The sequence below is a fragment of the Thamnophis sirtalis genome, unplaced genomic scaffold, assembly GCF_051295495.1.
Source record: "Thamnophis sirtalis isolate CommonGarterSnake01/CBP01778 unplaced genomic scaffold, rThaSir2_p1.2 scaffold_13, whole genome shotgun sequence".
Classification (NCBI taxonomy): Eukaryota; Metazoa; Chordata; class Lepidosauria; order Squamata; family Natricidae; genus Thamnophis; species Thamnophis sirtalis.
The window spans coordinates 14,183,121-14,199,759 of NW_028261393.1; the positions used below are offsets into that span (position 1 = coordinate 14,183,121).

The window sequence follows — 16,639 nt, forward strand, 5'->3', positions numbered from 1 at the left end:
TGTTTCTTTTTTTCCTTTCTTTTCTATTTTGCTTTTAATTTCCCCTCTCCTTTCTTGCACTTTTAGCCTTCTCTTTGATTTCTTTCTTTTTTCCTTACCGTATTTCCCCCAAAATAAGACAGGGTCTTATTTTCTTTCTTTTTTTTTGAAAAGTTTTATTGTTTTAATTAAACAAAAACACAAAAAGGGAATCATCTTTCGTTACATTTTGTAGAAAGCATGTCGATTGGTTACAAATACATTTCGTCCGTTTCTTCCACAATCATTACATATACTTCATTCAAATTGAATTGTACATTTTAAATAAAAAACAAATTATGTATTTTGCTATCCCTGTACCACAATTTTCATTTAATTACAATTATTTAAACGTGCTTTTATCTACAATCATTTGTGTTTAAAGACACAACCACCTACTGGCATTCATTTGCAATTTCAATAAACCTCCAATAACATTTCCCCTTTATAACATATTTTGAAACAAAATCAGTTAGTAAGCCTTTCCTCCCCCCCCCTTTCTCCCCCCAACTCACAGTTTAAAGCTTTTTTTTTTTGACCTCCAAAATAAGCTCTTGGCCTTATTTTTGGGGAGGTCTTATTAGTTTTGAGGTCCAGGAGGCGGCGAGCGTGGTCACCTCATGGCTGCTGCTGTGTTGCAATATTTTCAGGAGGGCTTATTTTTTGGGGGAGGGCTCATTTTAGTGCATGCGCTCAAAAGCCCGATTGGGCTTATTATCCGGGGAGGTCTTATTTTAGAGGAAAGAGGGTACTTTATATTAGTCTATATTAGTTTTAATTATCTTTTTAAAAAAATACCTTTAACAAAAAGTGTATAAAAGAGGGATATCTCTGGCCCAAGGTCATCTAGTGCAGTGGCCCCCACATTTTTGGGTGCCAGAGACCTGTTCCAGAGAGAGTGGCTTTTCCGTGGGTGGATGGGGGAAGCATGGTTTCATGCACTGCCTGGATTTCGGGCGTGCATGGATGTGGCTTTGCTTGCTTGCACGTCCCAGTTCTCAACCCTGAAGCTGACCTGACCAAAGCCATTTTTTGACCACTTCAGGGTTACCACACTGGAGCTGAGGAATAGGGAGGGAGGGAATTGAGACAGAGGGCAATCTGTAGCCAAAGCAACATATTTTCTCTTGGGAATCAAGGACATTCTCACACCTGGTCAGAGGACGGCGGAGTAATGCTACCAGTTTGCTAGTCCACACCATGATTGGACCATGTTACTGGTTGTTTCGAGAAAGTAGAAAAAGTTTATTTTAATTAGGTGAAAACCATGGGAGATTTCAGAGTCAGTTTTCACTAGATAGGTGCCAATATGATAGTTCCAATAAAAGTATTCTTTGAGGAATCTACAGGATTGCTATGGATCTATTACTTGGAACCCTGACATTGGTTCCTGGTGGAGTGCAGACCGATGCCGATCCCTGGCCTGGGGAGTTGGGAACCCCTGGTCTAGTGAGCTTTTGTGACTGATGGTAAATAGAGACGCAGGGTCTTCCCAGTTCCAATAACACATTAACTATGACAGCCCAGGGGTTTATGCAAGGCAGTTGTTGATGCAACAACGTTCAGCTGGGAATGCTTGCAGAATTCACTTGATTTCTGTTAAGGGCTGGCTTCCATAGTGCAGATTCCAGAGGTTTTGTTTTTCTGCTAAGCTAGCAAAAATTGCTTGTAGAATTTCTGCTGTTGTGGAACTTTTCCAGCGAAGAACTGCATAGCTTTATTTTTAAATGCATATAAGTTGCTTTTTCTCTTCCTTGGTCCGTGGATTCTCTTCCAAGGGAAAAAAAAAACCCCTTCACTACTGATACTAAAGTATGTGGCATTGGACGAGGGGGGAGATTGACAAAAATGTGGTGCTTTATAAGGACAAAAGTACATTCTGCTAATGCAAATCTGCAAGAGCGTGGAGTTCCATCAAAGCGGTTTATAAATCCATATTTCTCAACCTTGGCCATTTTAAGGGGTGTGGACTACAACTCCCAGAATTGCTGATTGGGGAATTCTGGGAACTGCACTGGCTGCCTATTGGTCTTCGGATACGCTTCAAGGCGCTAGTCGTCACTTATAAAGCCCTTCATGGTATTGGACCTGGGTACTTGAGAGACCGCCTGCTGCCAATCACCTCCAATAGACCGATCAGATCCCACAGATTAGGCCTCCTCTGAATTCCATCCGCCGGCCAATGCCGACTGGCGACTACCTGGAGGAGAGCCTTCTCTGTGGCTGCTCCGACCCTCTGGAACCAACTCCCCATGGAGATTCGAACCCTCACCACCCTCCAGGCCTTCCGCAAAGCCCTTAAAACCTGGCTATTCTGGCAGGCCTGGGGCTAAAGAGCTTCTGCCCCCCACTTCTTGAATGGTATGGTTGTTGTGTGTTTTAATTTATGTATTGTTTGTTTGTCTTTTTTATCCCCTGTTTGTACCTCCTTTCCCTTGACTGAGTTGTGAGCCATCCTGAGTCCCCTTCGGGGAAAAGGGCGGCATATAAATGAAATAAATCCTAATCCTAACTGAAGTCCACCCATTTTTAAAAGTCACCACTGTTGAGAAACACTGTAATAAATAGTTCTGCACCGTTAAACCTGCTAAGTTAATTATAATATGCTTTCCAGTTTTTTAATTAGCTTTTTTTTATAAAAGAAATGTTTTCAGCCGAGTTCTAAAAACAGAAAAATAGCCACCACATCTTAGCAGATACAGATTAACACAGTTGGAAGGGACATTGTAGGTCATCTAATCAAACCCCCTGCCCAAGCAGTCCCCCACACCATTTCTGACAGATGGCAGTCCAATCTCTTCTTGAAAGCCTCCAGTGATGAAGCTCCCACAACTTCTGAAGGCAACTTCTGTTCCATTGGTTGATTGTTCTCACTGCCAGAATTTCTCCAGGTTGAATCTCTCCTTGTTCAGGTTCCATCCATGATTCCTTGTCTGGCCTTCAGGTGCTTTTGGAAAATAGCTTGTTCCTCTCCTCTCTGTGGTAGCCCCTCAAATATTGAAAGACTTCTATCATGTCTCCCCTGGTCCTTCTCTTTACTGGAGTAGCCATGCCCAGTTCCTGCAACCGTTCTTCATATGTTTTAGCCCCCAGTCCCCTCATCATCGTGGTTGCTCTTCTCTGCACTTTTTCTAAAGGCTCAACATCTTTTTTATAGTGTGGTGGCCAAAACTGGATGCAGTACTCTAGGTGTGATCTTACTAAGGCTTTATAGAATGGTATTAGTACCTCACTTGATCTTGATTGTATCCCTCTGTTAATGCAATTTAGGATTGTGTTGTGGCCTGGCAGGAGCTGTTGGAGCTGCTGCCAGACTCCGACAGCGAGGGGTCTTATGAGTCAGCCGTGGAGGAGGTGGAGGACCCTGGACAGGGTGAGGAGAGACTGGTTGGCCACCAGGTGGCAGCAGAGCATTGGATCAGAGGGAGTGTTCAGGAAAACACTTGTGAGTTGTTTCAGGATGCCCCCCGTCGAAGGGTTACTCGGAAGGAACAACTGCGTAATTGTAGATGATTGTGCTTAGCTGATGCTGATTAAGATCCTCTCCTGATTATAAAAGAGACTGTTTGTGCCACGCCCTGTTTGCAGGAGTCAATGTTCTCGTTCACGAATTAACAGAAACCAACTTGGAGAAGTGGTTTGCTGAGAGGAGCCTGTTTGCAGTGCTGCGTCGGTGTGTAGGACTTTTTGCCAGAGTGATTATCTCTTTGTTTATTTTGGGCTTGCAGCCAACAAGAGTCTGGACTGATTAAAACATTCTTTCGTACGTCTGTTTTGGCTTTCGTTCCTGACGGAGAAGGGGGGTCAGAACAGGATTGCATTGGCTTCTTTGGCTGCTGCCGCACACTACTGGCTCATATTTAATTGGTTGTCCCCTAAAACTCCAAGATCCCTCTCTCATTACTGCTATTAAGCCTGGTTTCACCCAGTCTATATGTGTACTTTTGATTTTTCTTGCCTAAGTGTGAATGAACCTTGAATGAACAACTACGAGTTCCTGGTGTGTTTTCCATCTATTTTTATCTCTTTTTCTTCAAGGGGGAAATATATAATAAATGACACCGAGATGGGTCTTTTGCAAGATGCTTGACTTTGGTGAACGGTATTCGTTGATTTCATGAAATTCGCACTGAAGGTAATTATCCTTCATTGCCAAAGAAAACTGGGATTTATGAGCTTTGCAGTCTAGTACGTAGAGAGGAAGGCAAGAGAAAGAATCTTCGGTTCCCGGGAGAAAAAGTAATACAGTCCTGGACAAGTGATCTATAGCCCACGAGGCTCATGGTGGCTCTTCATATAGGCTTCAAACAAGGCTGCTCTATAGAAAGGGAAGTGGTGGCTCAGTGGCTAAAGCACTGAGCTTGTTGATCAGAAAGATCAACAGTTCGGCAGTTCGAATCCCGAGCGCCATGCAACCAAGTGAGCTCCCGTTACTTGTCCCAGCTTCTGCAAACCTAGCAGTTCAAAAGCATGTAAAAATTCAAGTAGAAAAAGAAAAACCACTTTTGGGGAGAAGGTGATAGCGTTCCGTGTGCCTTTAGCATTGAGTCATGCCAGCCACATGACCATGGAGACATCTTCGGACAATGCTGGCTTTGAAACGGAGATCAACACCACCCCCTACAGTCGGGAACGCCTAGCACATATGTGCCAGGGGAACCTTTACCTTTATAGAAAGATTTTGCGATTGGATCTGCGTGAATAATGTATTTATTTGTCGGCTCTTTTCATCCTCTAGGCTCAACAGTGGCGGAATGAAAATTTCGAACGGCCCATTGACATGGAGGGCTCGGGGGACGATGACTCCTTTGAAGATGAAGAACTAGAGGAAATGGAGGACTTCTATTCAGGATCTGGCTCTGGATGTGAGTATGGAACTAAAATGGAAAAAAATACGTCATGCCAGGAAAGAATACATCACACCAGTTGTGGCTTTGATTGTCCAGTTAATAGATTAGATGGAAAGGCAGAAGTCGTCTTTGGATTGAATTTTTATTTCTCTCCCTCTCCCTCCCTCCCTCCCTCCCTCCCTCCCTCTCTCTCTCTCTCTCTCTCTGTGTGTGTGTGTGTGTGTGTGTAGACTTGGATAGTCCACTTGAGAGGAAAACAATTGGTTTTTTTTTTTTAGTAGAAGAAGAAAGAAAGAAGAAAGTTTCAGGAAAGTTCTGAAGGGGGATGGTGGATTTCCTGGCACTTTCTTTGGATATCAAGTGGGTGTGAAATAGATGCGACTCACATATTATGCTAAGCCAACAATGGGCTTTCTGTGATTTTGCTTTTGGATGTGATGTGAAGTCAGCTAACTGCTCATGGTTCATGCAATGGGCAAACCTAGTTCATACCATGGTTTAATGCAGTCTGAAAACCTGACCACTGCCTTATCTTCCATGGTGTGCTCATTCTTTCAGAGATCAGTAGAATGATGGACAGATTCCTCCCTCCCTCTCTCCTTCCCTCCCTCTCTCTCCCTCCCTCCCTCTCACCCTCTCTCTCCCCATCCCTCCCTCTCTTGCTCTCCTTTTCTCTCGCTCACTCGGTCCCTTTTCCCCTCTCATTTTCTCTCTCTGCCACTCCCTTCCTCCCTTCCTCCTCTTTTCCCTCTCCTTCTCTCTCTCTCCCTCTCTCGCTCCCCCCCCCTCTCACACACACACCAGATCACCATATGTTCCCTCACAACAATCCACAGTCTCTGGTCACCCCCATTGCCTCACTGGAAAAAGTTCTCAAGAAATGCTGAGCGTTTTTAAAAACGGAGACACCTATTTCAGAAGAAGCTAGCTTTTGAGAAATTTGAGTGGGAATTTTGAGACAATGTGTGTAAAGAGGCCACCTGTAAAAAGCCCATTCCCCAATGTTTGTGCTTCCCCAAACATACTGAGATAGGGCCAACAGTCCTGCTTTTATTGACAAGAGAAGGAGCACAGCTTTGAAGCGTGTGTCCTCTTCCACTGCTTGAATCCCACAACGATGAGCTGAAATCCTGGCCATGTCTGTCGAAGATCTTCGAGAATGTGTTGATGTTGGATCTGATACACCTTTGCATTCTTTGGATCCACATATTGTAGAGTGGAGGAGTTCCGATCACCCACAATATTCCTTTGCAATTCTCACCCTCCATGCTGGTGACAGGAAGAGCATCCGGCCATTAAACCAGAGGTGGGTTCCTACCAGTTCGGCCCGGTTTGGGCAAACTGGTAGTAACTTGGCGGCCTGGGTTGTTGGAACTGGCAGCGACCTAGGCCTGCCCCCCCCCCCCCTGAACTGGTTCTCCTACGGTGATGCCATCTTGACTTTCTGTTCTGCACATGCGCAGAACAATTTTCATTGCAGAAATGTAATTTTAAATTTTTTAAGGTTTTGCGCATGCACAGACCTTTTTATTTGCAAATAAAAAGGTCTGTGCATGCGCAAAACCTTAAAACATTTAAATTTAAGAGTGCGCGTGAGGCATCCATGTGAGCAAAGTGAACATGTGCGAACTGGCAGTAATGCTGGCAGCAACCCACCTCTGCATTAAATGATGTGCCAGCTGCATTCAGTTGCCCAGGCTCCACCCTGCAAGGAATTATGGGGTCATTAACTGATGCTGATGATTAATATTATTCGTTATAACAACTGCAATGCCGCAAGTGGAACAAGATATAACGAAGAACCATTTTATAATACAAATTGGGAAATCTGGAGTAGATCTCCAGATTTGATTAAGACATAGTTCCCCTCTATAGCCCATGCAGAATGTATGCCTAAGGGTGAAGGGTGCTGGGAGTTGTAGTTTAGAAGAATCTGCAGACTGAATTCAACCGATTAAAAGAACATTGCGTGATGCCTTAGGATTCATGGAGATTTGCATCTTTTAAGGGGGGACGGGGGGGGGGAGAACGTTGCAAGAGTATAAACCTCTTAAAGACGAACAAGTGGTAAATTCCACGGAATCGAAAAGAATGACTTGTGAGGAAGCAGGGAGATAATCACAGTGCTATTATTTAGCTCTGGTTCTAAAAACCACGGAAAAAATCAAAGTAGGTATTTAATTCCTGACCGAAATAGCGGGAATGCCCATTAAAAACCAAATTGGAGCAGTTGCCATGCTCTGATTTGCCAGCTAATATCCATAGTTTAATTTTCATTCAGTTCACAAGGCGTTGTTTTCATTCATTCATTGACTTTAATTATTTCAAAGAGATTGGAGTTTTCCAGTGGAAGCAAAACAGAAAGCAAAGCTGGGCGCCATCAGATAGAAATTGAAGAGCAGATCTCTTGTAGATTAGGTGTGTGCTTTCCAGGACATCTAACGGTAAACTGGCATTCTTCCAGATTCTTCTGAACTACAACTCCCAGAACCCTTCACCCTTAGACATTCATTCTGTGTGGCTATGGAGCAGTGGTGGGTTTCAAAAATTGTTCGAACCTACTCTGTGGGTGTGGCCTCCTTTGTGGGAGTGGCTTGCTGCCCATGTGACTGGGTGGGAGTGGCTTGCCTCCCATGTGACCAGATATGAAGATGCCGACGATACTTGTCAGAACCACCTTAAATTACCTCACACACAGCACTGGCATGCATAAGAATATGATGTAAACTTGTTTTTTAAAAGGCATCTTTGGTTTGCGTTAAAACAACTTCAACACAAGCAATGTTCTGATTGCACCACAAACGCAGTAGTCATCCTTACTTTTCACAGAGGCACTGAGTTTTATAAATAGGAGCATGATAGTGTAGAATAATCATATCCAAGGACCAGTGGTGGGTTTCAAAAAAGTTTGGAACCTCTACTGTAGGTGTGGCCTGCTTTCCGGGTACACTGGTGGAACCTCTTCTAACTGGTTCGGTAGATTTGATGAACCGGTTCTACCGAATAGGTGCAAACTGGTAGGAACCCACCTCTGCTATAGAGGGGAACTATGGCTTAATCAAATCTGGAGGTCTAGTTTTCTCAATTCGTATTATAAGACAGCTCTTTGTTGTATCTTGTTCCAATTGTGGTTGTTCTAACTAATAATATTAATCATCACCATCATTAAATGACCCCATAATTCCTTGTGGGGTGGAGTCTTGGCAACTGAATGGAACTGGCAAAATGTTTAATGGCCGGATGCTTTTCCTGTCGCCAATATGGAGTTTTGTTCAGCAGATATATTCTCATCCTGCCCAGAGAGAGAAATATCTGCCTCTACCCAGGATCGAACTCCTGATGGTGAGGCGAGAGCTCCACCTCTAGGCCATGCTCCACTCTTAATAATATTAATTAATTAATAATATTAATCAGCTTGAATAATCTACTGCAGGTTGTCCTCAACTTACCACCATTTGTTTAGTGACGGTTCAAAGTTACAACAGCAGTGAAAAAAATGACTTATGACCGTTTTTCACACTTAGGACCATTACAGCATCTCATGGTCATGTGATCAAAATGTGAATGCTTTGCATATTTATGACGGTTGATATTTATGACGGTTGCACCATCCCGGAGTGATGTGATCACCGTTTGCGACCTTACGATGAGCAAAATCAATGGGGAAGCCAGAATCACTTTACAACCATGTCGCTAACTTAACAACTGCAATGATTCGCTTAACAACGGTGGCAAGAAAGGTTGTAAAGTAGGGAAAATTAACTTAACAACTGTCTTGCTTAGGAACAGAAATGCTGGAGTCAATTGGGCTTATAAGTCAAGACTTACATGCATATCTGGTCATTTCCTGCCTTAGGGTAATCTAGAGCAGGGGCGTCAAACTCAAGGCCCGCGGGCCAGATCCGGCCCACAGGCTGCTTAGATCTGGCCCACGTGGCTGCCCTGGAAACAGTGAAGGATCGACCAGTGGTGCCTCTGCCAGTGAAGACGGACCTCAGGAGGACTGCGGTGGCCCTTCTGAGTTCCATTTTCAGCTGCGACAGCCTCCTGCAATTGTCTGCCAGTGAAAACGGAGCTCGGGTTCTATTTTTCCTGGCAGAGTGCTCAGGTCTCCACAGGCGCCCCCGACACATGTGATGTCAAGCTGGCCATGCCCACCCTGGCCACGCCCACCCTTGCCATGCCCACCCTGGCCACACCCACCCTGGCCACACCCACCCTAGGCATCCCCACCCAAGCCATGCCCAAAACCCTGATGCAGCCCTCAATGAAATCAAGTCTGACTCCCCTGATCTAGAGTAAAGGTCCTAGTCCTCAACTTGCAACAGTTCATTTAGTGACCATTCAAAATTATAACGGCACTGAAGAATGGGACTTACGGCCATTTTTCACAGTTATGACCTTTCCAGCATCCCCATGATCAAACTTGTGATCAGAATTCAGAGGCTTGGCAACTGGTTCATGTTTATGACCGTTGCTGTGTCCCAAGGTCATGTGAACATCTTTTGCCACCTTCTGGTGAGCAAATTCAACGCGGGAAGTCCGGCTCACTTAACAACCGGGTTGCTAAGTTATCCACTGCAGCAATTCATTTGTCAAGCGTGGCAAGAGAGGACATGAAACGGGGGCAAAACTCACTTAACAAGCGTCAAGAAAAATGTTGGGTTCCATTGTAGGGGTTGTAAGTCGAGGACTACCCATATTGCTATTTTCTAGATGAAGCTTCCTGTTCTCTCTTGCAGATTTCAAGCAGGACCCTGGACCCAAGACGGTTGTGCGGCTCACCACAGATTCATCCATCCTACTTGCTACCACCTCGGCTGTTTTGCCTGTCACATCTGTGCAACCAGTTGCCACCCCTTTGGCACCGCTCCCTACCGAGGAAGTTATTCCTGATTCAGCTACCAGCGGTCTGTACATCCCCAGGATTTCAGAAGCCCCAGCAGTCACCATCTGGAAAGCAGTCGGCGTTACGGCGACCCCTGCGGCCCGCGACGTCGCTACGACTACGACAACTGCTTCTAGCATGGCGACCACAGCCTCCACCACAACGGTTACCTCAAGACCCACCACTGCCCTGAGGGACCTGCTGCCTGTGATCACAATTGTTGCCGTGACACAGTCGATGATGCTCGAAACCCCAACGACGATGGCGACTGTAGCCAGAACGGAAATTCCAGCTCCCCCTCTGGGGACGACCAGGGAGACAAAGGTCAGAGAGACGGCCCAGCTCAGCACTTCGCAGGAACCAGACGTTACCACAGGGCCCCAGCCTCCCACAGCAACCCCCACGGAGGCTGCTCAGGTAGGCCAGGTGCCAGGAAAGCCTTTCAAGGCAGGCGATTTCTCTCAGTAGGGTGGCTTTCTATTCAGTACAGAATAGAAAACAGAAGTACAGAATAGAAAACAGAAGTACAGAATAGAAAATAATATAGAATAGAAAATAGAAGTATAGAATAGGAAATAGAAGTATAGAATAGGAAATAGAAGTATAGAATAGAATAGAAAACAGAAGTATAGAATAGAAAATGGAAGTATAGAATGGAAAACAGAAGTATAGAATAGAAAATGGAAGTATAGAATGGAAAACAGAAGTATAGAAGAGAAAATAGTACAGAATAGAAAATAGAAATACAGAATAGAAAATAGAAGTACAGAATAGAAAATAGTATAGAATGGAAAATAGTATAGAATAGAAAATAGTATAGAATGGAAAATAGAAGTATAGAATAGAAAATAGAAGTATAGAATAGAAAATAGAAGTATAGAATAGATTAGAAAACAGTATAGAATAGAAAACGGAAGTATAGAATGGAAAACAGAAGTATAGAAAAGAAAATAGAAGTACAGAATAGAAAATAGAAATACAGAATAGAAAATAGAAGTACAGAATAGAAAATAGTATAGAATAGAAAATTGAAGTATAGAATAGAAAATAGAAGTATAGAATAGAAAATAGAAGTATAGAATAGATTAGAAAACAGAAGTATAGAATAGAAAACGGAAGTATAGAATGGAAAACGGAAGTATAGAATAGAAAATGGAAGTATTGAATAGAAAATGGAAGTATTGAATAGAAAATGGAAGTATTGAATAGAAAATTGAAGTATTGAATAGAAAATGGAAGTATTGAATAGAAAATGGAAGTATAGAATAGAAAATAGAAGTATAGAAAATAGAATTACAGAATAGAAAATAGAAGTATAGAATAGAAAATAGAAGTATAGAATAGAATAGTATGGAATAGTATGGAATGGAATAGAATAGAATAGAATAGAATAGAATAGAATAGAATTCTTTATTGGCCTTGTGGACATACAAGCAATACGTGATAAATCATGATCATAGTCATTGTAAAAATACATTAATCATAAATCATAACATACAATACTTAGTGATAAGGTATAAGCTGATGATAACAATCCTTCTGATCTTTCTGCCTGTTTGTCAATCAATCAATCATCAGCCAATCATTAGTTTCCCCCCTTTCTTCCATTTTCCTGTCTTCCCTTGTTTAGAAATAGCAGTAGACTTATATACCGCTTCATAGGCCTTTCAGGCCTCTCTAAGCGGTTTACAGAGAGTCAGCATATTGCCCCCAACAATCTGGGTCCTCATTTTACCCACCTCGGAAGGATGGAAGGCTGAGTCAACCCTGAGCCGGTGAGATTTGAACCGCTGACCTGCTGATCTAGCAGTAGCCTGCAGTGCTGCTTTTAACCACTGCGCCACCTTGGCTCTTGTTTCGAACGAAACAGTTCGATACTGTTGGGCCCAATTGCTTTTGAAGCAATGGCTCTTAACATTGGCAGTGCCATTTCAGCACAAATGTTCACCACTTCTTTGTTCCTTCAGTGTTTGGCTGTTCCTCTGGAAAAAAGTTATTTGGGGTGGAGTCTGCATATGCAAAGAAAGGAAAATAATTACGGGTAGTCCTCACCTTACAACAGTTCATTTAGCGACCATTCAAAGTTGCAACGAAAAAAAAGTGACTTATGACCATTTTTCACACTTAGACCCTTGCCGCATCCTCGAGGTCAAGTGATCAAAATTCAGAAGCTTGGCAGCTGGCTCATATTTATGACGGCCGCAGTGTCCTGGGGTCACGTGATCATCCTTTGCCACTTTCTGACAAGCAAAGTCAATGCGGAAGCCAGATTCGCGTAACAACTGTGTTACTAACCTAACAACGGCAGCGATTCACTTAACAACTGTGGCTAGAACAGTGTTTCTCAACCTTGGCGACTTTAAGTCCTGTGGACTTCAACTCCCAGAATCCCCCAGCCAGCACAGCTGGCTGGGGGATTCTGGGAGTTGAAGTCCACAGGACTTAAAGTCGCCAAGGTTGAGAAACACTGGGCTAGAAAGATAATAAAATGGGGCAAAACTCACTTAACCAATGTAACAGCATAAATGGTCATACGTTGAGGACTACCTGTAGTGAGAGTAAGGTCATAAAGGAAGGCTGCAGCCTTTGTTCCTAATTTCCTACAGTTCCAGCATTTCCCCAGATGACTTGAATGAAGAAGTTGAGGGAATGATTTATCAGATTTTCCAGATGACATCCCACTCGGTGGGATTGCTACTACAGTACTACTACTACTACTACTACCCTAGAAGAGAGAAATAAAATTCAGATGGAGGATTGGAGACGTGGGCTGAAAGTAACAGCTTGAAAGCTAGCAGAGATGGATGTAAAGTTATTCACATAGGAAAAAGACATCAGTTGCAATAGTACAGAATGAGAGGTACACGCTGGGTATAGTAATAGTGTGAAGCAGTGGTGGGATTCAGCCGGTTCGCACCTATTCGGGAGAACCGGTTGTTAACTTTCTAAGCAGTTCGGAGAACCAGTTGTTGGAAGAAATCTCATCCCCCCCCCCACTTTACAGGGCTAATCCTGTAAGGAAGGCAGGAAGGAAACATTCTGGTGTTGTTTCTAGCCTAATTTTTATTGCCCTGCTTACAGAAACTGCCTCTCTGGTTAACCCTCATTACATTGTCACAGCTAAGGCGAAGCGCCGATCGAACTGAGTGACGTTGAGTTGGCCATACCCACATGGTCACATGAGAACCGAGCCCCACCTACCCAGCTGGTTATTAGGGCAGAGAACCGGTTGTTAAATTCTTTGAATCCCACCACTGGTGTGAAGGTAAAGGTTCGTTCTCCAAGCTTGTGGGTTGGTTTCCAGATGTTTTGTTACCAGGCTAGGTAACATCTTCAGTGGAGTTTAGGGACTGCCCGTGTCAGTGTTCTGTTTGTAAGGGCTTCAGGTGTGGGTGTGTCAAGTGAGGGTCTTGTGCTGAGTCAGCTGTGAGTCATCAGTGAGTCTTGTGCTATGGGTGTTTTTTTGATAAGGCGATTAGATCAGGTCAAGGTCATTGGGAAGTGAACTGCTTGTGTGTGGGGATGTTCTGACCCAGGCTTCCCCAGCAGCATGAAGCCGAGTCCTTGTCCCGATAAGCCCCTTTTATTTAATTGACAGTGAATTCCTCTCCAGCCAAGTCTTTCAGGATACTTCACAATTACCGACCTTTATCAGGCTTGGAAAGTGGCCAGGCTGATATCTTTCAGATGCCGCAATACTTGGCAAGAATATAGGAATGAACTAATTGTCTCCTGCAAACACCCCTCCCCTTTGGCTCCTCTTTTATTCCCTATGGGAGGGGCCATTCAACATCCACCTGTGCCTTTACTCCCGAGTTGGCCCTTGCTCTTTAACTGTTTCCTTCTCCTGGCAGCTCTGCACATGTGCACATCGGGAACAGGCTCCAGCTGTTCTTCTGCATCACTGATCTCCGACTCGAAGGCAGCTGATAACTATCAGACGGCCCTGGCCCACTCTCTGCCTCCAATGCAGAGAGCACTTGTCAGAGACTTCCCCAGACTCCAGGACTGGCCCATGTTCCTCCCCAATCTCCTCACTGTCCGAATCTGCTGCCAGCTCCACTGTCTGTTGGCGGGACACAACAGGGGGTTATGTGAGTTGGTTGAGTGTTAGTCAACTCTCTGGCTATGCAGTTGATTTGGATTCTGAGTGGTTCGTAGGCTGGTTGTAAGTCAATGTGTCTGTTGATGGAATTGCTTGTAGAATGAACTCACAAGCGTGGCGGGTGGTAGTGTAGCCAATGATTTTTGTGTTGCTCCAATTGAACCGGTACTGTTCGATGCTGGTGTGGGTAGAGATGAAGAATTTGGGATCGGGGCGTTTGACTGCCAGACGGTGTTTGTGGATCGTGGCTTTTAATTGACGTGGGTGTCTGTCTTGGGCAGAAGGGGTTGCAATGGTTACAGTTGATTTTGCAGTTTAGTAACAGCGTTTGTGAAAAGGAACTGGAAACTAATCACAAGTGAAATGTGAGTCAACGGTGTGACACGTTTGCTAAATCAGTCCAATGCAGAGGGATAGTTTCCAAATCAGGTTTGTATGTGTCAAATGTTTTTCATTGGACAAATTGTGCATTGAGTATTATGTCTAGATCTAAGCACCGCATGTTAAGAAACATTCAGGGAAGGTGTTTGTGGATCGTGGCTTTTAATTGACGTGGGTGTCTGTCTTGGGCAGAAGGGGTTGCAATGGTTACAGTGAATACTAAGAAATGGCCGCAAGAATATCCAGAGGTTTGGACTTTGAGGCTTGCATGGAGACACCCAAGGGATAATAGCAATAGCACTTAGACTTATATACCACTTCACAGTGCTTTTACAGCCCTCTCTAAGCGGTTTACAGAGTCAGCCTATTGCCCCCGACAATCTGGGTCCTCATTTCACCCATCTCAGAAGGATGGAAGGCTGAGTCAATCTGGAGCCTGGTGAGATTCGAACTGCTGAACTGCAGCTAGCAGTCAGCTGAAGTAGCCTGCAGTACTGCACTCTAACCACTGCACCACTCCTGCTCTTTTATGATGGTTTTGTTCTAAAGGAAGATGGTATCATGCTTTTCCAAAAGGCACCTGGATTTTCTTTGGTTTTCCTTGAAAATGTTTTGCTCCTCATCCAAGAAGGATGAGAACTGAAGAAGCTCCTTGGATGAGAAGTGAAAGGGTTTCAAAGAAAAAGAAAAACCAAGAAAGTCCAGTTGCCTTAGAAAAAGCACCTTTGGGATTTACAAAAGAAGTTATGAAGGAGACGGTCCTTATCGTTATTATTTTTTTACTGAGCCAGACTGCCAGAAACCAAATAAGCAATAGGAAGGCAGATTCCATTTGGATGTCAAGAAAATCATAAAAATTACTTCAGCAAAAGAACCAACACTGTGTGAGGATAATTAGCCCATCCTAACTAGATGTGCTCAAAGAGATATCTTTGGGAATGCTTTGAATTAGATCCCTGGTATTTAATCACTTGTGTTTCCTCTGTGAGTCTGTAAAATACACCACTCGTTAGCACGGAAAGGAAACATAATATAGAATTAAATTATGCATCTAAAGATACCTAAGTTACCTTCCTACTAGAAAACAGACTTTTAAAACTGATTAAACTAATTGGAGAAATCCCATTTCTGCTATTGTCTTCAAACACACATACAAACACATGCACACAAACAAACGAAGAAACACACACACAGAGAGACCCCTGAGCAACCAGGAGCCCCATCGGTGAAACCTGTAATTAACCTGACTAAAAATTTAGTTATTTACGTGAATAGATAATACTTTAATGTCTTATTCCTTTGTGTGTGGTCTCCATGGCAACTTAGAACAGGAATTTAAATATAAAACAATTGAATGAACTGTATCGCTAAAAAGGAATATGACGTGAATTAAGAAAAAAATTAAGCTGCGAACAGATCTAGATTTCATACGGCTAAAGTTTGGGAAACCAAGAGGTGTCTAAATGAAATGAAAGCTGTTGCTGTGTTAATATATTTATCAAGATCTATTAGGTCATTGGGATTCAGTGGGGAATGTTGGTGAAGCGGCATTGAAGGCATTAAGCCCAGAACTGTGAAGACTCAGATTCTAGTTCACTTCAGCTGTTATTTCAGACGATATAGCAACCTATTTATCTTTGGATTCTCTAGTCTATTCCGTTGAGTGCAATCTCAAATGTCTGAAGGTGGCCCTACTTGAACAAGCCAAAGTAATGAGAAAAATAAGGGGTCTTTGGTACTCTCTCAGTTTGGTTGATCCCTTGCTGCAGGGGTGGGATTCAAAAGTTTTTACTCCCAGTTCTGTGGGCATGGCGTGGCTTGGTGAGCATGGCTTGATGGGCGTGGCAGGGGAAGGATACTGCAAAATCCCCATTCCCTCCCTACTCCTGGAGGAAGGATACTGTAACATCTCTAGTCCCTTCCCACTCCAGGGAAAGGATACTGTAAAATCTTCATTCCCTTCCCACTCCAGGGCAAGGATACTGTAAAATCTCTATTTCCACCCCACTCCAGGGCAAGGATACTGTAAAATCCCCATTCCCACCCCATTCATGGGGGAAGGATTTTGCAAAATGAGGAGCATTGCTCTAGGTCAGGGTTGTCAAACTCGATTTCATTGAGGACCCCATCTTGGTTGTGTTTCACCTTGAGGGGGGGATGGGATGGGCGCGGCCAGGGTGGGTGTGACCAGCTCGATGTTATTCCTGTCGGTGGTGGCTGAAGAATTCTGGGAGTCCCCAACTCTTAAAGATGCCAAGTTTGAAGACTAAGAGACTATCATTGCCTTTCCTTATGGGAGAATCAATTCCTGAATCAATTACGCATTGGAGCATTGTAGCTAAGACGTTTTCTAAGGAGGAGACAAAGAGGGGTGGGTGGGAAATCACATCAGCCAAT

The 16,639-nt window shown here is 43.8% G+C and overlaps 1 protein-coding gene across 1 annotated transcript in view; it reads left to right on the plus strand.

Annotated features, from left to right (window-relative positions):
- The window catches only part of SDC3 (syndecan 3), a 114,536-nt gene that overhangs the window by 88,680 nt on the left and 9,217 nt on the right, over nucleotides 1–16,639 (plus strand). The window contains exons 2-3 of the mRNA XM_087728421.1: nucleotides 4,757–4,883; nucleotides 9,611–10,173. Coding sequence (XP_087584547.1) covers nucleotides 4,757–4,883; nucleotides 9,611–10,173 — 690 coding nt within the window. The remainder of the gene's footprint in view (nucleotides 1–4,756; nucleotides 4,884–9,610; nucleotides 10,174–16,639) is intronic.